General features: G+C 35.3%; 1 protein-coding gene across 1 annotated transcript in view; it reads right to left on the bottom strand.

Moving 5' to 3' along the window:
* Positions 1 to 7,231: 7,231 nt before the first annotated feature.
* Positions 7,232 to 27,771, bottom strand: part of LOC132561284 (macrophage mannose receptor 1-like) — a 30,691-nt gene continuing 10,151 nt past the window's right edge. Inside the window, 20 exon segments of the mRNA XM_060226012.1 lie at positions 7,232 to 7,485; positions 7,943 to 8,197; positions 9,497 to 9,673; positions 10,207 to 10,494; positions 12,277 to 12,445; positions 13,447 to 13,679; positions 14,077 to 14,197; positions 19,090 to 19,259; positions 20,860 to 20,982; positions 21,748 to 21,891; positions 22,673 to 22,770; positions 23,014 to 23,078; positions 23,981 to 24,162; positions 24,620 to 24,664; positions 25,138 to 25,305; positions 25,475 to 25,527; positions 25,728 to 25,858; positions 25,980 to 26,185; positions 26,799 to 26,944; positions 27,492 to 27,613. Of these exon segments, the coding sequence (XP_060081995.1) occupies positions 7,232 to 7,485; positions 7,943 to 8,197; positions 9,497 to 9,673; positions 10,207 to 10,494; positions 12,277 to 12,445; positions 13,447 to 13,679; positions 14,077 to 14,197; positions 19,090 to 19,259; positions 20,860 to 20,982; positions 21,748 to 21,891; positions 22,673 to 22,770; positions 23,014 to 23,078; positions 23,981 to 24,162; positions 24,620 to 24,664; positions 25,138 to 25,305; positions 25,475 to 25,527; positions 25,728 to 25,858; positions 25,980 to 26,185; positions 26,799 to 26,944; positions 27,492 to 27,613 (3,150 nt within the window).

Genomic DNA, 27,771 nt, shown 5'->3' with positions numbered 1-27,771 from the left:
ATATGGACATCCTTAGTGATATATAGGGACATCCTAAGTGATATATAGGGACATCCTAAGTGATATATATGGACATCCTTAGTGATATATATGGACATCCTTAGTGATATATATGGACATCCTTAGTGATATATAGGGACATCCTAAGTGATATATATGGACATCCTTAGTGATATATAGGGACATCCTAAGTGATATATAGGGACATCCTAAGTGATATATATGGACATCCTTAGTGATATATATGGACATCCTTAGTGATATATATGGACATCGTTAGTGATATATAGGGACATCCTAAGTGATATATATGGACATCCTAAGTGATATATAGGGACATTCTAAGTGATATATAGGGACATCCTAAGTAGGGACATCCTAAGTGTTGTATAGGAACATCCTTAGTGGATTCAGTACATCTTAATGCCTGTTATCGGAACTGTAGCAGTTTTGAATTGTAGAGATAACAATGATTTTTCCGGCATTTCTTGTCTTAAAACTTTGTCGTGTAATAAGATAATTTTATCTATCGATATCAGTGGCGAAACAACAACGGTATAATATCGTTATTGTTGCCTTTCCCGTATTGTTGACTTTCCCGTATTATTGCCTTTCCCGTATTTTTTACTTTCCCGTATTGTTGCCTTTCCCGTATTGTTGACTTTACCGTATTATTGCCTTTCCCGTATCGTCGACTTTCCCGTATTGTTGACTTTCCCGTATTATTGCCTTTCCCGTAGTGTCGACTTTCCCGTATTATTGCATTTCCCGTATTGTTGACTTTCCCGTATTGTTGCCTAGCCCGTATTGTTGACTTTCCCGTATTATTGCCTTTCCCGTATTGTTGACTTTCTCGTATTGTTGCCTTTCCCGTATTGTTGACTTTCCCGTATTATTGCCTTTCCCGTATTTTTGACTTTTCCGTATTGTTGCCTTTCCCGTATTATTGACTTTCCCGTATTAATGCCTTTCCCGTATTGTTGACTTTCCCGTATTATTGCCTTTACCGTATTGTTGACTTTCCCGTATTATTGCCTTTTCCGTATTGTTGACTTTCCGGTATTGTTGACTTTCCCGTATTATTGCCTTTCCCGTATTATTGCCTTTCCCGTATTGTTGACTTTCCCGTATTGTTGCCTTTCCCGTATTATTGCCTTTCCCGTATTTTTGACTCTCCCGTATTGTTGCCTTTCCCGTATTGTTGACTTTCCCGTATTGTTGACTTTCCCGTATTATTGCCTTTCCCGTATTATTGCCTTTCCCGTATTGTTGCCTTTCCCGTATTGTTGACTTTCCCGTATTATTGCCTTACCCGTATTGTTGCCTTTCCCGTATTGTTGACTTTCCCGTATTATTGCCTTACCCGTATTGTTGACTTTCCCGTATTATTGACTTTCCTATTTGTTTTTCGTCGAAGTTCAGAATGTGTGACATTATAAAACCACCGACTTTTCCCGTGATAAATCCATTATGTATTCATTGTAGTTTTTTGAACATTGTAAGATATTTCAGTACAGTATTTTGTGATGTTTTAGTATGTTTTTTATTTACATCATTGAATGACAGCGATCAACACACACCCTATCGATGTTAAAACACATTACATTCATACAAAAAAGGCGTTGCGACAGACCCGCCGCTAGGTGGCGTGTTGCCATTGGACTCCTCCAATCATTATCAAGTGGGTGAAACTAGTTTTTGTTTTCACTCAGAAAAAAACCCCGACGAATCAGAAAGCAGCAATTTATGTACAACCAACGAAATAATAGTTATCATAGTATGGTATAGTATGGGAACTTGTTTTGTGTGATCTGAACTGGCTGTGTTTTAAAGTACAGCCCATATAATCTTATCTTATATCCCGCTTTATAGTATATAACACAGGAACCTGATTTGTGCGGCCTGAAACTAAACATATCATAGTAAGGAACACGGAAACTTGTTTACTGAGGATGCATATATATTATGTTTCAAATGGTTGACAAAAATATGATTTTAGCGGGTTGATAAATTGAGGTTTGATTAATTGAAAAATACTGCGGCGTGCCCTTCCCTAAGTTGTGAATAAAGTGATCACTTTAAAATGTTAATTATTGATATGGAAACGAAGTAAAAAAATGTCTTCAACAAATCAGTGAGAAAAATATTTCTCAAGATGTAGACATGGGGTATCTTTGCGGTACATGAAGGTTTGTAGTGTGTAGATAGCGAAATACAGGTTCTGTGGGTCTTTAACATTTCACAATTAGAATAATGAATGACAGATTCAGGTATGGTTTAGTGTACTCTTAAATATTCTGGATAAGTGTACCTCCCCAACTGGTTCTGATATGAATTTGTGATTTCCCTCTGTCGCTTGATAGTTTCAAACGATTCAGGTCCCCAGCATCACTGCCGAGTCCTACAAATGTATATCTTATTTTTCACTTTACCGTATTCGATGCTCATAAGTATAGGAATGTATTTAACTTGCTTGTATCTTGTCCAATCTATTCTGTTACAGTTGACCAATGTACCGTTAGATATACACCATCACTGCTATAGTGTCTTTCCGTTACAGAAAGCATGACATTCATCACATCATGACACGGAACTCTGACTGTTAAAGTGTCTTACCGTTACAGAAAACATGACATTCATCACATCATGACACGGAACTCTGACTGTTAAAGTGTCTTACATTTACAGAAAACATGGAATTCATCACATCATGACACGGAACTCTGACTGTTGTAGTGTCTTACCGTTACAGAAAACATGACATTCATCACATCATGACACGGAACTCTGACTGTTAAAGTGTCTTACATTTACAGAAAACATGGAATTCATCACATCATGACACGGAACTCTGACTGTTGTAGTGTCTTACCGTTACAGAAAACATGGTCGTTCATCGCATCATGACACGGAACTCTGACTGTTAAAGTGTCTTACATTTACAGAAAACATAGAATTCATCACATCATGACACGGAACTCTGACTGTTGTAGTGTCTTACCGTTACAGAAAGCATGACATTCATCACATCATGACACGGAACTCTGACTGTTGTAGTGTCTTACCGTTACAGATAACATGGCATTCATCACATCATGGCACGGAACTCTGACTGTTGTAGTGTCTTACCGTTACAGAAAACATGGTCGTTCATCACATCATGACACGGAACTCTGACTGTTGTAGTGTCTTACCGTTACAGAAAACATGACATTCATCACATCATGACACGGAACTCTGACTGTTGTAGTGTCTTACCGTTACAGAAAACATGAAATTCATCACATCATGGCACGGAACTCTGACTGTTGTAGTGTCTTACCGTTACAGAAAACATGGTCGTTCATCACATCATGACACGGAACTCTGACTGTTGTAGTGTCTTACCGTTACAGAAAGCATGACATTCATCACATCATGACACGGAACTCTGACTGTTGTAGTGTCTTACCGTTACAGATAACATGACATTCATCACATCATGACACGGAACTCTGACTGTTGTAGTGTCTTACCGTTACAGAAAGCATGACATTCATCACATCATGACACGGAACTCTGACTGTTGTAGTGTCTTACCGTTACAGATAACATGGCATTCATCACATCATGACACGGAACTCTGACTGTTGTAGTGTCTTACCGTTACAGAAAACATAGAATTCATCACATCATGACACGGAACTCTGACTGTTGTAGTGTCTTACCGTTACAGAAAACATGGTCGTTCATCGCATCATGACACGGAACTCTGACTGTTGTAGTGTCTTACCGTTACAGAAAACATAGAATTCATCACATCATGACACGGAACTCTGACTGTTGTAGTGTCTTACCGTTACAGAAAACATGGTCGTTCATCGCATCATGACACGGAACTCTGACTGTTGTAGTGTCTTACCGTTACAGAAAACATGGTCGTTCATCGCATCATGACACGGAACTCTGACTGTTGTAGTGTCTTACCGTTACAGAAAACATGGTCGTTCATCGCATCATGACACGGAACTCTGACTGTTGTAGTGTCTTACCGTTACAGAAAACATGGTCGTTCATCGCATCATGACACGGAACTCTGACTGTTGTAGTGTCTTACCGTTACAGAAAACATGGTCGTTCATTGTATCATGACACGGAGGTAGATGGTCCAGATAGGAAATACGATTTCTACTATTAATTCATATTCCTTGAAATACTTGATTATTTTGTTCACACAGAAGACAATCCCGTATTGTAGAATACCCTGTTAACATTGTTTACCGAGCACTAATTGAACACAGTGGCCTCCGGTGTTTTTGTGTTTAACAGTTATGTCTAAGTAATGGCATTACCAGGGTGTCGTCCTAATGTAGACAACATGATATATAGAGGTAACATTTGATAAAGGCACAAGGATGAATTGAATTATTTCCACTGCACATTAAATCACTATGCAGTGTCGTTATAAAAACTTGTGGACGGATGCTTTCCGAAATGATTGTATAGACTGTCCGATAGTGACAACCCGTAAACAAAGGATATTTAATGGATAAATGCCGAGGGCATCTTGTTATTTTCAGTTTGTCCTGTTTGATCTATCCGTTGTACAAGATGAAATCAACCCCACACAGAAAGAACCATGTATACAGATCTATACTGTATTATATTTTTAACATATTCTCCAATTCCACACACCTGTTCCCCTAACTTGCCAGTCAGTGATATCTGTTTGATGCAGATACATGGAAATTGTAAATGGAAGCCGGTATGTCATTTTGTTTGAAACGGATTCTACATTTGTGCTTTGGACTGTCAGATCGACGTCTCCTGTAGCACATGCAGTTTACAAACTTAGTAATCAAGTATGTTATGGCGATAATAATGATTATGTGGCCAAATAACATGTTGGACAATATTTTTGTGTTATAATTTGAAAGCTTTGTAAAGTTACTTATTCTTGTGAAGGTCTTACTTAAATCCAACAAACCCCGGATATATCAGTACACTGTATATTGATAGTGAGAGTGACCGGCGGTCAGTTCTGTTTACTTCGTACACGTCTAAACTTACTAATTACAACACTGACCGAATCACTGTAAATTGTAGGATACAGTCTCATACTCTACAGGTTGGCATGTTAATGATGTATACGCTACACAGAATGTAAATATTTATATCTACCAGGATTATGTTTTGGTGGACATCTCACCTTGACCATCGAGGTTGCATTCTCATGCTTGACCAGATGGACTTCCATACCCCGATACACACACATTTGATTTACATAGAAATAAGCGGGAAACCGGTGGTAGAATATAAATATAATTTATTGTTTGCTATAGATACAATGGACGCAGAAATACAATACCGTACATCAGACAGCCCGCATAAAAACCTGTGTTGAGTATTGCTGGAAACACGTAAAATACAACGTGATCTATATCTAGTCACAACTAACATATACTGAAGCACATTTACACGGATATGCTTTATATACATCGCTGAGGCAAAAATCTTACATATCATCAGATAGATTGGATTCCCTTGTACATATCTATATTGTATATATCTAGTATGTATCTAGTATGTATCTATGTTGTATATATCTAGTATGTATCTAGTATGTATCTATATTGTATATATCTAGTATGTATCTATGTTGTATATATCTAGTATGTATCTATGTTGTATATATCTAGTATGTATCTATTTTGTATATATCTAGTATGTATGTATCTATATTGTATATATCTAGTATGTATCTATATTGTATATATCTAGTATGTATCTTTTTTGTATATATCTAGTATATATCTAGTATCTATATTGTATATATCTAGTATGTATCTATATTGTATATATCTAGTATGTATATATCTAGTATGTATCTAGATTGTATATATCTAGTGCGTATCTATGTATCTATATTGTATATATCTAGTATATATCTAGTATTGTATATCTAGTGTATCTAGATTGTATATATCTAGTATGTATATATCTAGTATGTATCTATGTTGTATATATCTAGTATGTATCTATATTGTATATATCTAGTATGTATCTATATTGTATATATCTAGTATGTATCTAGATTGTATATATCTAGTATGTATCTATATTGTATATATCTAGTATGTATATATATATCTAGTATGTATCTATATTGTATATATCTAGTATGTATATATCTATGTTGTATATATCTAGTATGTATATTGTATATATCTAGTATGTATCTATATATATATCTAGTATGTATCTATATTGTATATATCTAGTATGTATATATCTAGTTGTATATATCTAGTATGTATCTATATTGTATATATCTAGTATGTATCTAGATTGTATATATCTAGTATGTATCTATATTGTATATATCTAGTATGTATCTATATTGTATATATCTAGTATGTATCTAGATTGTATATATCTAGTATGTATCTAGTATGTATCTAGATTGTATATATCTAGTGCGTATCTATGTTGTATATATCTAGTATGTATCTAGTGCGTATCTATGTTGTATATATCTAGTATGTATCTATGTTGTATATATCTAGTATGTATCTATATTGTATATATCTAGTATGTATCTATATTGTATATATCTAGTATGTATCTAGATTGTATATATCTAGTATGTATCTATATTGTATATATCTAGTATGTATCTAGATTGTATATATCTAGTATGTATCTAGATTGTATATATCTAGTATGTATCTATATTGTATATATCTAGTATGTATCTATGTTGTATATATCTTGTATGTATCTAGTATGTATCTATTTTGTATATATCTAGTATGTATCTATTTTGTATATATCTAGTATGTATCTAGATTGTATATGATATATCAGATAATTTGAGCAAGGTCTCCTCAGTATCCTCTAAAACATTGTTTTCATCAAGTAACTGTTGACAGGATCGACCAGGCAATATACAACTCAGAGAACGTTATCACCGTGTCTTTATAATCATAATATTCTACCTATCAGATACACAGTTACCACACTACCCATGGTGCGTCACGACACAGTTAGAGAACGAGGTACAACTCCATGGTGATGAAATATTTGGTCTCTAAAATGATATACATATACTGACAATATTCTCCAAATGACACCCCAAAATACGTCATTGATGACATCATCAGTATACTGCAACGTATACCACAAGTGTTCAATTGACAACTCTTATGAAGGAGGTTCAAAGATCTAATGACGCAACATGTCACATAAGCCATTACGCGTCATCCTCTTCACCTGGCAGACCAGAAGACACAGAAAACCCGTTAGTTCTCGTTGGATCTATATTCACAGACTGTTGGGATTTCGAATATAAAGCGTTGTCGAAACCTAGATTTTCGTCAGAATTCCGGAAGCCACCGTTACGACGTTTGATAAAGATGGCAGCCACTGCTACTCCTCCTAAGACCACTAAAACGCCGATGATGATTCCTGCCACAGCACCACCGGATATATCCTTTGATTTGTTAGCTGAAATATTCGTCGTGGTATGTACAGATGTTACAAGAGTAAAGTATAATGACATTTTTTTTCTTGAAAGTATTTATAAGAAAATATATTGCCTCTAAAGTATACCATTTAATTTGACGTATTCTGATTTAAGAACAGCGACCTTGATTTTTTAAAATGTAAATTTGGCATAGTATTACAAAACATATTGACTCTTGGCATATAATTTGATGAGACAGATTACACGGACGGATGGACAAAATGAATATAGGACAAAATGAGGAATATACCAATTGTGTCAAAAACCGAGAGGAAGAAATATTGACACTGCACAAGTATATTAACCTGTCTCTTCATTTGTGAACTAGAAATCCGTGGTGAAATGAAGTGTTTAGGGTTATGTGGTATTGGGTTCATTTAATAAACACTAAACCTTCAGTATATCAGATTTATATTGAGTAACATAATTATATCTTACCTGTGTTGGACGCACGTTGCTGTTGTGAGTGACCGCTGATTGGTTTGTAGGTCACAAATGACGGCATAGTTGGGCCTGGCTTTGGAGTAAACGTCACATGAGGTTGGTTGTTGGTGTTGACATGAGGCTGTGTAGGGAATGGCGTAAATGGCGCCGGTGTAACTCGACCCGGTGTAACTGGTCCTGGTGTAACTCGACCTGGTGTAACTGGTGCTGGTGTAATAGGGGCTGCAGTTCCCGCGACAGTTGGAATAGCTAAATCAAGATAAACATCGAAAGGGTTTCATTAGCGTCAAGTAAGATGTCTTTCCTAGTTTCTTTGCTCCCAGAAATCTAGCGTCAAGTAAGATGTCTTTCCTAATTTCTTTACTCCCAGAAATCTAGCGTCAAGTAAGATGTCTTTCCTAGTTTCTTTACTCCCAGAAATCTAGCGTCAAACAAAAATATCGATTTTTATGATAATTAATTCAAAAATATTTTTTCAACATAAATTCATAATGGCTAACATTTTCAGACTTTTAAAAATCTGTCATACTTATTTATGTAACTATTTGTTTTATTGCGCTGATTGTTTTATTTAAAGCGGAAGGAATGATTAAAACGAACGACAATTTGGTGTTTTAAAAACAACATTTTGAACTCATTTCAGTGCAGATGTCTCCCTTGAGGTTCGGTCGGGGATGGTGAATTTCTGGGCTGTTGAATGCTAATCTGAATTAATGTTTTAATGTATTATTCAGTACTTACAGAGATAAAGCGATTAAAAATTAAAGAAAAAACATTGAAGAAAATGAAAACGAAATCTACCCATAACCGACCTCATCTTCTTCATCACGTAGTAACAATAGTGACAAGCATCAGGATATTAGAGGGATTAAGTTTCGATTGTCTTTTGTACAATCTTGTTAAATTATATAATTATTTATCTATGGTCAGTTTTTTATAAAGATAATTTGATGCGTAGCTATATTTACTTCATTAAAACATTTCTGTAGCAGTACTGCAACAAAGTCTTCGGATTTACATCCGACATAATATTACGTGAGAATCCGAAATGAAACAATATCAACAGCCTGAGATTAACGTCACGATGTGATTGTGGATGTACATTATTACAATAAACAAACTAGATACACAAATACATTAAGAAACTCATTTTTTTCATGAAATGTTTAAATGAAACAAAGTCATATTAGCTTCACAAAACAAAAAATACCCATTTCCACAAATTCTGATTGTTGTGAATATCACTCCTGCGTTGTACGAGACACTTATTCATTTCAATTATTACATAGTTTAACAGGGTCACTTTGAAATATCTAATGACTATCACTGATATTTGAAAACAATATGTGTAAGAAGCGAATTACAAGGTAGGTAATCCATGTTGGAAGATGTAATGTTCTTTGAGAGGAAAAAAAGATACATGTGTTGTAAGAAGAATGACCATATATAAAATGGTGACATTATAGGTAACGCGATTTAGTTATACAGTTTATACATGTGTATATCTAGTTTTGTAAATTTCTGAGAATCTCTTACACACGAACTTACTGGCAAGCGTTTTACATATGTAACCCTTGCTATTGAAACAATTATTGTCGTTCCATTTTCCACTTGACTGGTACATTTCCACACACTCCTCGTTATGGCTTCCTTTGGCGTCAGAGGGTTCGCCATCCGCCCACGCCACGAAATTCACCGCTGTTCGATCAGTCCACGTGAATCCATCTGTGTACAGAAACGTCTTATAAATAATCGATATATTTTTGCAGATGAATAAGGAATTGGCTTGATATCTCAGATGCATTAGTTTTAGGATTTACCGAGAAACCATTAAACATGGATATCAATGGATACAGAATAAAAGTTCTTATAACACAACCAGTTTACTACAACCCTAAGTGTTAAATAAAGCCGAACTAACTACAGTCTGTTGTTACGATCTTGTGTATTACTTGGTCTATAATTTGTTTATCATCTCGTCACACTATTTTCGACATGAGTGTACATAGGGTTATAGTACAGCCGAACAAGTTAGTCGATTCGTTACCATTTCGTACACTACTTATGTCAGTGCTGGTACACACCATACTGGTCATTCGTCAGATTAAGGTAGTCATTGAAACGTCAAAATAAAATCTTCTACTGTTGGTGTTATAAGAACTTCTATTCTACTGACATTACCGACCTGAAGACAATGTTCCAAAATATCGATGGATATATTTCCTGTTGTAAAAAGTCTATGATAACATTGTGCTTACCCGATAAACCCTTATTCATACCAATCCACATGTTTTGCCGCCCCGCTGCTATCGATGCCGTGTCATTTGAAAGTGGTTTCGTGTTATTGGCGTTTGTGATGAGGTATCGTTGCTCAGCAGAAGAATGGATACTGGCCAGTTGCATGCCACGTACCTGACAGGCATACTGTGACTCTGGCCACGATAAGGTGTGGAAGGCCTCGATGAAATAACAATAGTCACCATATCGGAGATAACTGGCGTCAGCACAGTGACCTAGTGGCGGTTTGGTCACCGGGGGAGGTGTTGCTGAAAACGTTCAAATGCAGAAAAAAAAACCACATCAACATATCTAAGTTATAAAAATAAATATGCATTAGCTTGGAGACAGGGAATCTTACACGAGATCTTAGACCTATGGAATGAGTCGTAAAATCACTATGAATGGCGAAGTAAAATGTTGAACTGGATGAGTTTTAGAAATATCATACGACGTCACCATGAAGATATGAAGTCACAAATGATGCGACGGAAATCTTAGGTGTTAATAAGATCAATTGAGAATTTAAGTTCAAAAAAGTTATTTCATTTTTAACATGCTAGTCATGTTATGACATTAAATGTGAATAGAGTAGTAAACTTTATGAAATGATATTGCAATATTGCCACCAGTAAGTAAATGATATCCTCAGAAAGGAAAACTCAACACATAATTGACATAACAATTGATGTGAACAAACCGTTTTGTTGTTTCACGGAAACATGTGCATGATATGACACGTCATGACGGAGTGATGAGGCAATGGGAAGGTAAATGAAAGGTGAACATGCACGAACCAACATGGCATAGATTTCGTGCCAAAAGACAGCGAAGCAATGAAACTGGTAATGAAATCAGAGACAGAATAGGGTAAAGGATCGCTCGAACTAGTACTGTGTGTAAATCGAGAATGGAAATATTTTGATTCCATCAACGATCATCATATTTATATCTCTTAAACATATAGTGGGAATCGATATACACATATTTGCTATCATGAAATTCAAGATATTAGAAAGGACCAACACCATATTTTAGCATAAGCAATACATTACATAAGAAAAGAATGAGTGATTGTTGATTAGAGAAAAATGAAATCAAAGCAAAATATGTTCTTCATCCTCGTTCATGTTTCTCCTAAAGCTACCACAATTTTCTATCGGTTTCGATGTTTGTCTTTAGAATTTGATCGCGTTATTTGATTTCAGTCTAGTTTCGTTGTACCATCAGGAATCCTCTAAAATGTGATGTTTACTACAGGGAAAATAGTACCATTGGTGGAAAGCATCAATAGCGACAAACATACAGACCTTCAGACAGGTATCGTGTCTAACTAATACCAACACACACCACCACCTAAAACTACAGATAGAATCTCATTGATCAGGATGCTTAACGTAACCAGATATAATGTTAGATAGGTGTAATATATTTTCAAATTGGTGTAAAATAAATGTAATATGACATTGTATTATCGCTAGCTGTTAGATAGCAATAAATCAGTCCGCGTCCGAACGAATGAGATTCTACCCGTACGAAATCTCCATCACACAACACATACTTACTAGGGACATATTTGACTGTAAAGGTAAACACAGTGTTGTTCCTGAATACAAAAGCGGTGTACGTCTGCATTTAATGAGGGTAAAAAATGGCGGGAAATAGCATACACTTCACATGTCAATGCTGAGAGCGAAGCATGCCATTGAAATCCCAACACATGATCACTGAAACCTAGTAGTAAAACGCTAGGCGCCTGATAATCAATTTGCTTTCTATGTATTTCTGTTCAAGGAAATGGGTAATTGTTTTTCATAATGCAGTTCTTCATGAAATATCAGCGGTGAGAGAGTCAGTTTGTCACAATGACGTTTAATCATTCACAAAAGCAGGATGTGATCATGTGATCAGTTTAAAATCACTAATAAAAATGTACTTGGGAAATGAAGTAGCATATAACATATAATATGAACCCGTTTTGATTAAATACAAAATGGTACTTAATTCAATGTCTATATGTGTAATTCTGCGAGGGGTAAAAGACGCATTACCTGAATTGATTTCACAAACGAACGCCATTGAAGCGGTACATAAGGTGTCATTCCACATTCCTCCCATTACAGCAACACATCCCTCCCCGGTCCCCCGGGTAGGTTCGCCCGACCCCCAGTTGGTGTATTGAACAGGCCAGTTGAGTGTCCACGAGTAAGTGTCGGAAGTCTGTGTCAATAACATTAAACAATTACATATCAATACTGTGCCAACTACATAACACGCTGTATACTACTGAAACAGAAAATGAAACAGAAAACTTCAACTGATTCAGAAGATGTCTTATTTTACAACTTTAGTTGTCTTCTTTCTTTCAGGATTTTATTACAGCTGTGCTATTAAATATCAAGTGATGAAACGCATATCTCCACTACAATTGCAGCGGAGATTTAAGACATCTTTTTAAACTTTTATCGATCAATCACTGCAAACTGCACTAAAATCAGTCGTTTGGTTTCAGTTCATATGCGAATGAAGCGAATGTTGAATATAACTGGTTAACTTCACACCTCAATTACATACGCTTCCGGTTATCCTACCTATAGTAATAGAAAAAGCTAGTTGATCGATGATCAGATGATCGGTGACATATAGTACATCATCAAAGATACCACCTAGGAGCCCGCTCAACAGAAATATCGTTGAATATCATACACATTGCATATTAACATCGTACGTCAGGGTATGTTTTACCGGTATATACTTGTTTAGCGCCCGTGAAACCATCGATATTCTGTCATAATTCTGGGATATATAGAGGAGTTCACAATGGGCCCCATTCATATGGGGTCTAAGAAACGAGTCTGAGGATTTACTGTGCCTCTGAAGCGGAAATAATACCAGATTGTGTTTAATATAGATAACTTTACAAACATTCACGAAAACATTTTATAAGGTTGATACAAAATCTCAGGTGACGATATAACCATTCATCGCTTTTTGCGTTGATTTACCAAGCTTATGATATCATGAACCTATGACGTCACGATATAAACCACTGAAAAGTTCCACTGGGTGTGATGACACGTTTGTAAAAGTAAAAATATGAGAAGTGTTAATACAATTATAAGAGGATAGAGGTATGAAGGATATCATAGCCCACTACCGGAAGTAAGTTAAACTTGAATTCAATAGCCGACATCTTTTGATGAAATGCAATACGTCGGTACCTGTGAATTGTCCGAGAGTCCAATCCAGTAGGGTGTGTTTCCCACCAAGTTAAACACATAAGAATCCTCATATACATCATTGATAATAACGAGAGAGCCACTGTCACGGGAACAAACTGCATTAGCGTTGGTCCAGGATGTCGGTTGCGTCACTACTTTATAACAGCTGGTCCCAAATGTTTTATACCCGTTTCTACACGTGCCCTGTGTATTTGGTAACGGCACGTGATTCACTGTTTAAAGAAAAAAGTTTGTATGTAATGTATGTAATCTAACCGCTTTGATAAAACATTTTAACTTATATCATTCAAATCAAGAAATCAATCTTCTTCAATATGATAAATTATTTAGAAGTTTCTTTTATAGTTTGCTAGATAACTCTAAAATGAAATAGAAGCATAAAAGAGAAACACGTTTTTTTTTGGAAATGAGGAAAAGTGCATAGCGAGTATTAGAATATCACACAATTCATCATATATAAGGTTTCATCAACATGTTGAAACAGGTAAGTAGTGATGCTTTCGACAAAAACATGATAGTGAAAAGCAGAGCAAGTTGCTAAAATAAAAAAAATGCAAAGAAAGACCATAACTGCCAACATTGAAGGAAACTGATGGTATAAAGACTCACCTCTCGATCCCTGACACAGGTAAGGTCGCGGAGTACTACACTTTTTGTCATTCCACTTCCCAACTTGAAGTGCCTTGGTGTACACCTCAACACAATCCTCCTACAATGCATATAGTTCGGACTTATATTTTGAGGAAAAACTACAACTGAGAAAAAATCAAAACTAAGAAGTGAATCATGTATGTATTATAACAGTAGACAAACACTCCTGTCGTACTTAGACTTGATTCGCTGTAGTTTGTATGTATTATAACAGTAGACAAACACTCCTGTCGTACTTAGACTTGATTCGCTGTAGTTTGTATGTATTATAACAGTAGACAAACACTCCTGTCGTATTTAGACTTGATTCGCTGCATTCTGAGGAATTTTCACTTTGAGTTATTTGTGATAACGCATTACTTACTATGTATACTTAATCAGCTAGTTGTGCGTCTCTAGTCCGCATCAAACTAATCTATATCCGCTTTGTGAGTAAAAATCAGTTTAAAAAATGTAGGTTGTATCCTGCTGTCAAGTCTCGTGAATAATAAGGAACAGGGACTATTTCATCTCCTTTTTTTTTATAAATTATTCCAATCGTACACCTTTGTGAGGTGAGGTGTATTATAAATTATTTCAATTATACACCTTTGTGAGGTGTATTATAAATTATTCCAATGGTACACCTTTGTCAGGTGTATTATAAATTATTCCAATGGTACACCTTTGTGGTACACCTTTGTGAGGTATATTATAAATTATTCCAATGGTACACCTTTGTGAGGTGTATTATAAATTATTCCAATGGTACACCTTTGTGAGGTGTATTATAAATTATTCCAATGGTACACCTTTGTGAGGTGTATTATAAATTATTCCAATGGTACACCTTTGTCAGGTGTATTATAAATTATTCCAATGGTACACCTTTGTGAGGTGTATTATAAATTATTCCAATGGTACACCTTTGTCAGGTGTATTATATGTGAGCTAGAGATTATCTTATGGTCAAAAATGCTTACAAAGTATTGATTGTAACTGATGAAGTAAAGCTGCCGTTAAGCAGGCAGAAAAGGATAAAGATACCTTATACATGTGGATGTAATATTTAGTAAAGCAGGAAGCAGAAACATGTATTGATGATTGATCACTGTGAATCTATTCATATCACAGAGTATGACAATGTACGATCTCGCTTGTCCTGCTCTGCTCAATGATACATGTACCTTTATAAGCTAACTGCAATATACAAAATGGCAATTTTTCCCCTCCCCGTAAACCAAATTTCCAGATCATTATGATAAAGAGCATGCGCAATCAGCATGCTGAAGCCATTTTTGAAAAGTGACTATACTATAACTATGATATTGCAAATACAATCATCCTTGAAAATTATCTGAATAAGAAACTTTTTACCCCATATCAATAGCTTTTCGAAAATGCTCCGTTAATACATGCACAAATAAGAACTAGTGAACTCATTGAGAAATATTATAATTCGTTGTGTGATATGAAGCTGGAAATGTTTGATGCTCGTTAGTTTGCCTGTTCGTTTTGTTGCTTTTTACCTAGTTCTTATTGCAGATGGTGACATTATTTTTTTGGATTGACGCAGGTTTACATGACGGGTGTTGTCAATGAAGCAGATGACTCTTACTCTTCCGGAACACCTGGTCTTATTATCTTTGTACTGTTTCAGGAGTCTCCGTGTAAATCTTGCTTTTATTCATGTTTTGCACTAGTTTTATTGACTTTGAGTTTGTATTATTTGTTCTTATGGTATCGAAAAAAAAAAGAAAGAAGAAGAAGATATGGAGGGATGATCTGTAAATGATATGTTGAGGTGATCGAACATCATATTTAGTTGGCTTTAGGTAAGCTTATCAATATTTCGATGTAGTTTACATAATGTGGATCAGTTTCAAAGGTAGTCAAGTAAAAGTTACAGTCGACATCATACGTTGTGTGGGATGGCGTTAGAAGGTTTTATATTGTTTATCAATTTGGTTTTGTAGCCAGCTAATCTATCCTCATTTTGAGCGCTCACGTTGTCCTGAGGTTGACTACAAATTACACGGTAGGGCAAGCTATTGCAGGAAAAAAAATGTCTTTCTGAAACCCCTGCTGTTTTCATTCTTAAAAGCGATGATATGACCGTGTGCATATATATTAATTTCCCTGGGGATGGATTTTATGTGACGATGAGGATATCGGTATGAAAATACATCTGAATGTTTTACGAAGTGAATATCCCTACATATGCTAAGGCCGTTTGCATAAAGAAGATAGTTTCAATGGCGTTGAGGAAAAAAAATTAATCTGATCTCGATAGAAGAGGAAAATATAACAGATTTAATCTGATCTGGATAGTAGAGGGAAAATATGACAGATTTAATCTGATCTGGATAGTAGAGGGAAAATATGACAGATTTAACCTGATCTCGATAGCAGAGGAAAATATAACAGATTTAATCTGATCTCGATAGCAGAGGGAATATAACAGATTTAACCTGATCTCGATAGCAGAGGAAAATATAACAGATTTAATCTGATCTGGATAGTAGAGGGAAAATATGACAGATTTAACCTGAACTGGATAGTAGAGGGAAAATATGACAGATTTAACCAGAACTGGATAGCAGAGGGAATATAACAGATTTAATCTGATCTGGATAGCAGAGGGAATATAACAGATTTAATCTGATCTGGATAGCAGAGGGAATATAACAGATTTAACCAGAACTGGATAGCAGAGGGAATATAACAGATTTAACCTGATCTCGATAGCAGTGGGATTTATAACAGATTTAATCTGATCCAGATAGCAGCGGAAAATATAACAGATTTAATCTGATCCAGATAGCAGCGGAAAATATAACAGATTTAATCTGATCCGGATAGCAGCGGAAAATATAACAGATTTAACCTGAACTGGATAGTAGTGGGATTTATAACAGATTTAATCTGAACTGGATAGCAGTGGGATTTATAACAGATTTAATCTGATCCAGATAGCAGCGGAAAATATAACAGAATTAGTCTGATCCGGATAGCAGCGGAAAATATAACAGATTTAGTCTGATCCGGATAGCAGCGGAAAATATAACAGATTTAATCTGAACTGGATAGCAGTGAGATTTATAACAGATTTAATCTGATCCAGATAGCAGCGGAAAATATAACAGATTTAGTCTGATCCGGATAGCAGCGGAAAATATAACAGATTTAGTCTGATCCGGATAGCAGCGGAAAATATAACAGATTTAGTCTGATCCGGATAGCAGCGGAAAATATAACAGATTTAATCTGAACTGGATAGCAGTGGGATTTATAACAGATTTAATCTGAACTGGATAGTAGTGGGATTTATAACAGATTTAATCTGAACTGGATAGTAGTGGGATTTATAACAGATTTAATCTGAACTGGATAGCAGTGGGATTTATAACAGATTTAATCTGAACTGGATAGCAGTGAGATTTATAACAGATTTAATCTGATCCGGATAGCAGCGGAAAATATAACAGAATTAATCTGCTCTGGAAAGCAGAGGAAAATATAACAGCTTTTGTCTGATCTGTAAAGCAGAGGAAAATATAGCAGATTTAGTCTGATCTGGATAGCAGCGGAAAATATAACAGATTTAATCTGATCCGGATAGCAGCAGAAAATATAACAGCTTTTGTCTGATCTGGAAAGCAGATGAAAATCATAACATATTTATTTTTGACAAAGCCAAAGGTTCAAGTTTAAATATATCGATTAGTAATCACATACGTACAGTCTCTGGTTGTGGTGATTTCTGTAAGAGGTTTATCAGATTAATTTGATGAATATCCATTTCATGACATATACTTCTTGTAAATGTTTCGTTTGATCAAATGTTGCCCTTATATCTCGAATTTAACCTTAAATTACGATTCTGCTGACATGTCAGTTTTGTCTTTGCTTTTTGTCGTCTTTTTATGCAAGATATTTTGGTAAAATAAGAATATTTAGACATAAAAATATCTGAGACAGTGTGGACAAATAGATGAACACACAATGAAAATTACGTAAATTTTACATTAATTCATTAACGTTTAAGCATTATCACGAAACATATGTAATTTAAATCCTAGCATTCATCTTATTCATCTACAGACTGCTTACAGGTAAAAACTATTAATTCAGTTACTACTTTAAAACTAAAATACAGTAAAAGTTACTACCTATCTTAATATAGACGCTGTTAAAATGATATTGATTGCGAACAGTTGATATCTAAGTGACTTAACCAACAGTATTGATTATCAAAGAGGATATTTCAACAGTAACACAACAGGGAAGAAATGAATACAAACCAGAGTAATTTATATCAGTTTCAGCGATAATAGTTAGATATAAGATGGCCTAAAATAGTATTTATTAACTTAGCAATAAGATAGTAACTTATACTGACGGTGTTGACTGGAATGTAATCAGCAATATGTACGACATTACAGGTTACCGAGGTAGTAAATAGAAAGGCAGCTGATGTCATGTTTATACGACAGTAAGAGGTAACTGAAGTAGCTAATAAGGCAACAGTTAGTATTACGTCTATACGACAGTAAGAGGTTAATGATATAGCTAATTAGCCAGTTGTTAATGTTATGTCTGTACGGCAGTAGACAATACTGAGGTAGTTAATAAGACAGTATATGATATTATGTCTGTAAGACAGTGACTTCTACTGAGGTAGTTAATAAGACAGTAGATAACATAATGTCTGTAAGACAGTGGACTCTACTGAGGTAGTTAATAAGACATTATGTCGGTAAGACAGTGACCTCTACTGAGGTAGGTAATAAGACAGTAGATAACATAATGTCTGTAAGACAGTGACTTCTACTGGGGTAGTTAATAAGACAGAAGATAATATTATGTCTGTAAGACAGTGACCTCTACTGAGGTAGTTAATAAGACAGAATATAACATTATGTCTGTAAGACAGTGACTTCTACTGAGGTAGGTAATAGAAGGTATATCTGTGACTACCAGTATCCTTACCGTTGCTCCACCAGTGTGTGAGGTACTATGTCCATTAGGTTCGTTGATCGCCCAGTTGGTATAAGTAAGATGTGAGTTATCATGCCAGATAAATTCGTGAGAGTGGCGGTTGTTATTTAGACCAATCCATACGTTATTTGTAAGTCCTTTCAAAAATGTATTCACAAATGCTGCAAACAGAAGCCGTACAGAGCGTGATTAGTAGTTTAAAGTTTTGTAGGCATGTATCGTACCTGAACGTATGAAATATACTACATCGAAATATTGCATTTTTCACTAAAACATATATTTGCTTATTAGATGACAAAGGTGTCGTGTCTTCAAAACGTCTTGTACTACAGGAAGCGTTTGGCATCAAACTGATAATTTCATAATTGGTTGCTGTTATCGTGATTTGCTTTGTTTTGCGAAATATAAGAATAAATAAGACAACTAAACAGAGGGGAGTTTTGGGATTCCAAATGTGCAATGCGTTGTGTAAATGAATATCAAATAACTATACAAGTTAGGAAAATTATTGTACTCTATTTCATCTAGGTGTCTCGTTCAGCGGAACAGATGTTGATCTGTCAGAAAATGAAAGAATAACAGAAACAATGCATTTTATGCAAACTACGTAGTGTTGTTTATTAATCAATCACTCGATCGTTCTTAAGTACATGCTACTGGTATAATATAGAATGTGTAAGGTACTTGTGACGACCCTTTCATAACCATGGTTACTGGTATAATATAGAATGTGTAAGGTACTTGTGACGACCCTTTCATAACCATGGTTACTGGTATAATATAGAATGTGTAAGGTACTTGTGACGACCCTTTCATAACCATGGTTACTGGTATAATATAGAATGTGTAAGGTACTTGTGACGACCCTTTCATAACCATGGTTACTGGTATAATATAGAATGTGTAAGGTACTTGTGACGACCCTTTCATAACCATGGTTACTGGTATAATATAGAATGTGTAAGGTACTTGTGACGACCCTTTCATAACCATGGTTACTGATATAATAAAGAATGTGTAAGGTACTTGTGACGACCCTTTCATAACCATGGCTACTGATATAATATAGAAATTGTCAAAATTGTGACGATCCTTTCGTTACCATGTTACTGGTATAATATGTAATGTGTTAGGGGCGGCTAACGACAACCCTTTCGTTACCATGGTTGCTGGTATAATATAGAATGTGTAAGGTACTTGTGACGACCCTTTCATAACCATGGCTACTGATATAATATAGAAATTGTCAAAATTGTGACGATCCTTTCGTTACCATGGTTACTGGTATAATATGTAATGTGTTAGGGGCGGCTAAAGACAACCCTTTCGTTACCATGGTTACAGGTATAATATAGAATGTGTTAGAGACTTATGACAACCCTTTCGTTACCATGGTTACTGGTATAACATAGAATGTGTTAGAGACTTATGACAACCCTTTCATTACTATGACAACAGTTAATTGCTTAAACAACATGTCTGAAAACCAAAAGTCGCCAGAAGCTTCTGTGATTGAGAACGCTTCATATGGTCGCTATTCCCATCCAGGAATGCTAGGAATGAAAGTAACTTTAAAGACAGGTATCAATCAAATTTCGATAAGGAAATCAATATTTAAGGTCTGGTGAAATATCATATTATAGCATTCAGCTCCTCAAACTCTGTATCGAAATCCGCTGATGTATTGTCTTGAGAAGTCTATAAGGCCATATTTTATGTTATTACTTCCTGTTAAAGTTATATCTGTTATGAATACCTTACCTTGTTCTGTGGCTGAAGCTATTGACGCGATATCATATCCCGCTCCGTAATTCTGACAGTGTTGGTAAGCTGTCTGCCAGTTCACCGGTGTCGTCGTACCTTCTAGTTTATAACATTTGTTACCTAAACAATAATTAATAGATTTACACAATTAAAAACTAATCAAATGACACATCTGTAGAACACATGGAAGACACTGAACGAAAGGCACGAAAAAGATAACTAGATAGAGTCAAATAAGTATTGAAACTAAACCATACAGTTATTTCATCATTCTGGGACCCATCAGCTATGCGAAGGGCAAACATTGTAAAGTAAAAAAGGCGATTGTGAAAGACAAAAGATGATGGAATGATTAAACACTAAAATTATCTCCTATTTGTAATAGATATGCACACAGTCTAACAGTTTTGTTTTGTTTCCTAAAGAAAAGCCCCCACCCCTCCACCCTCGGGCCTCGGGCAAGAAAAATACCTGCATACGGTTATATATGTGACAAGTTCAGATCCGTACCAGCTGAGTGTTCCAAGTAACAAATACAACACTTAAGATTTACTTAAGTATATAAATATATACACAATTTTGGTTACAAAATAAGAATAATACAGAGGCAATGAAAAAGAAATTTTGTGATTTCTAAGTTTATATCAACCACGATAAAACGACACGACGTGCGCACAGAAGTGTACAGCTTATTTCGTCTTGTTTTCCTATCGTGCATTCCTCCTGCAGACATCTTGCGCACATCGTGTAACATTGTGCGATCCTACAAACGTATCTATCGAACTACTCTGATTTCGTAACAGAATATGGCAATATGGTCTTTAGCAGCCGAGACAAACTGGCTTAGAAAAGATGTTTTATCTTGAGGGAAGAAACGCAACTTACTGTTTGGCATGGGAGTAAATCCGTTATTACAGCCTGCATTTAAAACAGTCACAGTTGGAATTGTTGGTGGTCCTGAACTTCCAGGAGTCTTTTTACAGATAAATCCCGTTTGTTGTCCACAATTAGCGTCATTCCATGATCCTCCTGTAAAATAAATAACTCATCTGTTGTTACAATGCTACTTACAGATAGTATGTATTCACACATGTTTTATTGTACCTAAGTTTAGTCTAAATTTTGTGCAAATTTAAATGTAACACTGTTTCAGCTTAATTGATTAAATGATACATATACTATTTACATAAAGACTTTTTATTTTAAATATATTTACAACAGGAGCAGACGTGTAACTTTTACGGTTAGGAAGGGGTGGGTGGGGAAAGGTGGTATTCCGATTGCGCTTGGTAAAATATATGCTTTGTGAAAAGGTAGGAATATGAATATAAATAAAGAATAAATACATTATTCATCTTCCATGCTAGCAACTTTTACATTATGTATCTAAGTAAAGAATATGTATATTAACTATATTTAAAGGACTGAATAGTTGGAGAGAATGCTGTTATCAAGTTCAATACAAGTTAGACTATTGAATAGCTCAAGAACATACATATATGTCAAAGAAAAGCAAAATATGAGTATTTAAGAATGAAAATGTAAGAGGAGAAAATTGTTCTGGAAAGGTTAGTGTTGTTCTGGAAAGGTTAGCATCTTAAGCTTCATCCACCAAGTTAATCTTTCCGGGTAAACAGACAACCATCACCAGACAAAACACGTCGATAACATCATTCATATCAGCACAAGAAACAGAAAATTTCACGATGACAAACATAACTGCGGTCGAATTAATATCAGTCTGCATTTCATGAAAACGTATCGTAATTTTGTGTTTAATAATCAGGTAAAAAATACAGGTGATATTTACCATACACCGACATCATTACGCACATCTCTGCCCCAAAAGCATTGTTAGGTTCCCCATTACTCCAGAAGTCGAAATCCACCAAAGAACCGTCCGACCATCTGACAGTACGAATTAAAGTATTTTCATTATTTCATAATCAATTGCATACACGTCATAAAGAATATTTGGCCTATCGGTAGCATTATTTTTTATCCTACCAGCATTTGTATATTTGGTGTTAAGAGGTTTGCATCATTTCAATATCTTTGGAAATGGCAAATTAACATAAACTTATATACATAAGAAACATATATAAAAAAAACTTCAAATAACCACAATGGTTAAAATGTGTTATTACGTACGAATATGAGGTTGATCCGAGTTCGTTATATCCCAACCAGACATCTACCAGAGAAGCCTTTGATACCTGCGATACAAATGTATTACTTGGTTAGTCTGATGTTGTCGACAAGGTAACAAACACACTAATAGATGCTCAGATTATCCCAGTAGTAATACATGTGGTGGTGGATTAATTTCCTATCAAAAACAGTCCCTGTACAGATATATAACATCTTCATCAAATATGTATCGTCCTTTAAAACGCTTTCAGTGATGCTACATCATACTGATGTTTCGTCCTTCTTGGACTCGTCAGTGATGCTACATCATACTGATGTTTCGTCCTTCTTGGACTCGTCAGTGATGCTACATCATACTGATGTTTCGTCCTTCTTGGACTCGTCAGTGATGCTACATCATACTGATGTTTCGTCCTTCTTGGACTCGTCAGTGATGCTACATCATACTGCTGTTTCGTCCTTCTAGGACTCGTCAGTGATGCTACATCATACTGATGTTACGTCCTTCTAGGACTCGTCAGTGATGCTACATCATACTGCTGTTTCGTCCTTCTAGGACTCGTCAGTGATGCTACATCATACTGATGTTACGTCCTTCTAGGACTCGTCAGTGATGCTACATCATACTGCTGTTTCGTCCTTCTAGGACTCGTCAGTGATGCTACATCATACTGATGTTACGTCCTTCTAGGACTCGTCAGTGATGCTACATCATACTGATGTTTCGTCCTTCTTGGACTCGTCAGTGATGCTAAGCACATAACGTTTGAAGGACATAGGAGGTGAACATCAAAAGTGATCGAATAAAGATGGAGAGGTGCAGCAGCGCCATAATTAAATAAATTTCGTAATTTCCATATATCAGATAATTTTAGAACAGCGTCAAGCACATATGTATATTCTGAACAATGTTAGTATATATACATATAGATATGTCATTGATGAGCGAGTTATTGATTATACTAACCAATGAGAGGACGTAGTTATTCTCATTTAATGAATGTATACTGGCCAGTGTAGCACTTTGGCTCATACAGTACTGTCCGGCGTCATACCAGTCCACTACTGCTGCATCACCGGTGGACGGACTCGTCATGTAACAAGATCCGTTGTAATATGACCATCCGGGGTCAGTTCCGCAAACACTGGCTAGAAAGACAATAATGGTCTTTATCAACACTATTCCTCGACATGAACTGTCCACACATAGCTATTTAAATAGTATAGAGCCCTATGTATAACGGTATCCTAATCATTATACTGAATACACTTTTTAAACCGATCATATAAGCATGTGCTTTAAAAGAGAACATTGTTCATTTGTGATATGCATTAGCAACAACACACTAGATCTCCTACATGTACAGCGTTGCCACTCCGGATGTACTACAGTACTTTAATCAAAGGTATTTATGTAAACATCAATGAAATTTCAAAATATGGTAGAATACATAAGACTTCACACAAAGTTATAAAACTGAAAAATATTACACATTTAAAAACAATTAAAGGAAAATTAAAAGAAATTTGAAAAAAGACGAGACATGATTTGGTAGTAAAACGGAGTAACAACAAAAACACAATGAAAAAACAATTCAATACTTACAAGTGATACCAGTAGGGGGTGCAACAGTCGTCAAAGGTGTTTTTCCTTTAAACATATGATAGATGAAATCAGTGCTTTATTTTTTCAAAGTTTAATCAGATGTAATGTTTGCTATATTTAATCAATTCAATTTAATGTATGGTATGTGTAACTATATTTAATGTATGGTACGAGTAACTATATTTAATGTATAGTACGAGTAACTATATTTAATGTATGGTACGAGTAACTATATTTAATGTATGGTATGTGTAACTATATTTAATGTATGGTATGTGTAACTATATTTGACGTATGGTACGTGTAATTATATGGTGTCACTAAAACAGATACTGCTATCTTGGTGTTTGTTTCGAATGTTCTTTACTTTTTAAAAGATGAAAATACCTACAACTTTAGGTAAAAATAGAAGCGTTAATAGAGAAGGATATTGATATAAATCAGTATATATCAAACGAAAATATGTATAAATTACCTTGGTTGTATCTTTTTTAAACAATCTGGCAACATCTACGTACCTCTTCTAATTTCACAGATCCAATTACTCGTTATAAAGCAGTTGTTATCGTTCCACCCTAATGAACCAGCGAAGATCTGTGTGCAGTCCTCATTACCATTATAATCGTTTGGTTCGTTAGGGTTCCAGTTGGTATAATCCGTTCCTCTGCCATCTGTCCACACGTAACCTGGGAAACCCCGAAAAGTTCGATCGTCAAGATAATTTTGCATTTATCCTAGTTGTGTATTCACCAAGATCTCCACTTACAATTTTCGTTTCTTAAGGAGCATAACCACTTGAAACAAAAAACGGATATAAACAGTGAAAGGTTTGCGAATTATTTGAGGAAAACCTACCTGCTTCGGAGTCTCGATCATTTAAACCGATCCAAAACGATCCAGTCTTTAGTCTGAAATGATAATAATAATACCAGTTGGAGACCTACAGCGAGTGATATGACAGTAAGTCACGATCAACTAATAATGTTCTGATTGACATAAGACATATTTTTAAATCATGGCTGTTAACCCTCAAGCCAACTGTGATTTTGAAGTTCCCTTCTGATTACATTCAGTTTAAACAAGATAATACAATACATTACACGCTTACCGCAGCAGTGTACCCATATAATCATTCTGTGCCTGTCTGTGTATGCTGGCCAGGTCACCTCCTATACCACGACAGTAGTCACGTGATTCTGTCCATGTCATCTTACCAAGAACGTTGTCGTTGTAAAACACCTTAAAACATTTCCAGCATTGTTTTAGTTACCGTTTTCTTACCTATACAGCTTTTGAAATAAAACAATTTCAATAGAAGATAAAAAACCATACAACACCATAATATCAAATGATAACGCACCTTGTAACAAAAGTAGCTGTTAGTATACTGTCCTGACCACCCTGATGGACATATAATTGGCTGTCGTGTGGTAGTAGGCGGGGGTGTGGTGAAGCCAATTCTGGGGTACTGACATACATAGTGATGCTTCTCAGTGCAATTCTTGTTCTCCCACAGACCTATCGGCACAGCCGTCGTTAGAGCCACGCATGTGCTCCTCTCCCTACCTGGAGAATATAGTAAAGCGATACGAAGGGATAAAATAGACTTCATACATAACAATGTGAACATAAAATTCATGTTAAGCTATCCTTAGGGAAAGTCATGAATAAGGCACACTCTTCCACTGAAGAAGAAAACCGACCTAAAACGAAACAAACTACGATTTCTTTCTGTTGATAATGTCATTTGGAATAATTGTTAACGAAATGATCACTGAAAAAGATCATTTAAAATACAAATAATATAGTTTTTTTTTCTTTAGATGTTTTCGAAGTCGAATATATTATTTGTGTTCATATCAAAAGGGTTATATTACATGAGGTAAAATATTTATGATCGCAAAAATGATATTAATACTGATTAATAAACAGAGGATTTTTGTACATGATATATGTTTGTATAAAATTACAACATGGACATTATTTTACAGTGAAATGATAGTACAATAGAAAAGGTTACCACATACTAAATAATATGGCCTTAGTAACTATTATTGCACTTTGCTAAAGCAATGTCTAACTGACAATTTAACAAACGTACGTATTTTAACCTATCCAATATGCAAAATATAGAATTGTAAATATGCCTTTCGATGGATTATTTCCAAAATTAAATCACCTGTATGTGCACTTCCCCAGAACGTGAATTGAACTTTGGTTCCGTCCTTCCACAGATAAGTCCCTGGTGTAACGGCATCTGACATTCCAATCCAAAACATGTCTCCCTTGTTATTAAGGTAATTAGCGACAAAGGCTTGAGTATATCTGTCAGAAAAATACCAACATAATGTACTACTGTGAATTTAATACTATATGTAAGTGTTGAAAAAGTATGTCATAACACACAGATTAAAGAATAACATTGGATTTTGTATAAGTTTCCTTCGGTAGTTTTCGCTAATTTGAAAGCTTTATTTAATCATAATATTATACTAATATTATAATTATTTTCGTTATTGTCAAAAGTCACAGATTTATATTAGATATATAAATAGTATAAATATTTTGCCCGAATCAGCGAACATGTTTCTACTGAAATATCAGTAAAATATCATAAAGCAGATTGGTTGATACTGATGGCTTTACATTGATTTGATATACGGTAACGTAAAATTGAGAGACACAAACGTTGACATACGCAGTCGTATACGATACCACCATTACAAATGAACAGTTCGAAACATCAACTCGATGTTCTAACGTTGAATAGTGACGGTTACATAAGATTAATACACGTATTCTCCGGGAAATTAAGACACGACTTTAACGTATTTCATGCGCTACTTCTTTAATTGATTAGAAGTACATCTACCTGTCATTGACCGTGGCAAGTGTCCCGTTAAATCGACGAATACAATCCCTATTAGCGTCTGACCATGCCTTCATGGCTCCAGCCACGTAGAAATAACAGGATGCTTGATATCCAACAGCAGGCTAGTATATCATAGTAGGAAGGAGGCATTAATGAATCAAACGATATCAAGAATAAAAGTAGAAAAAGAGTTCAATATTGTGAACAGAGGGTGTTCACAAATGGAGACACCGTTTAATAAAAACACTGGATAATCATAAATCGTTATAGAATGACATTT

The sequence above is a fragment of the Ylistrum balloti genome, unplaced genomic scaffold, assembly GCF_031769215.1.
Source record: "Ylistrum balloti isolate Yb309-2 unplaced genomic scaffold, AGI_CSIRO_Ybal_v1 Utg371186, whole genome shotgun sequence".
Lineage (NCBI taxonomy): Eukaryota > Metazoa > Mollusca > Bivalvia > Pectinida > Pectinidae > Ylistrum > Ylistrum balloti.
This window is presented reverse-complemented; position numbering and strand designations above follow the sequence as displayed.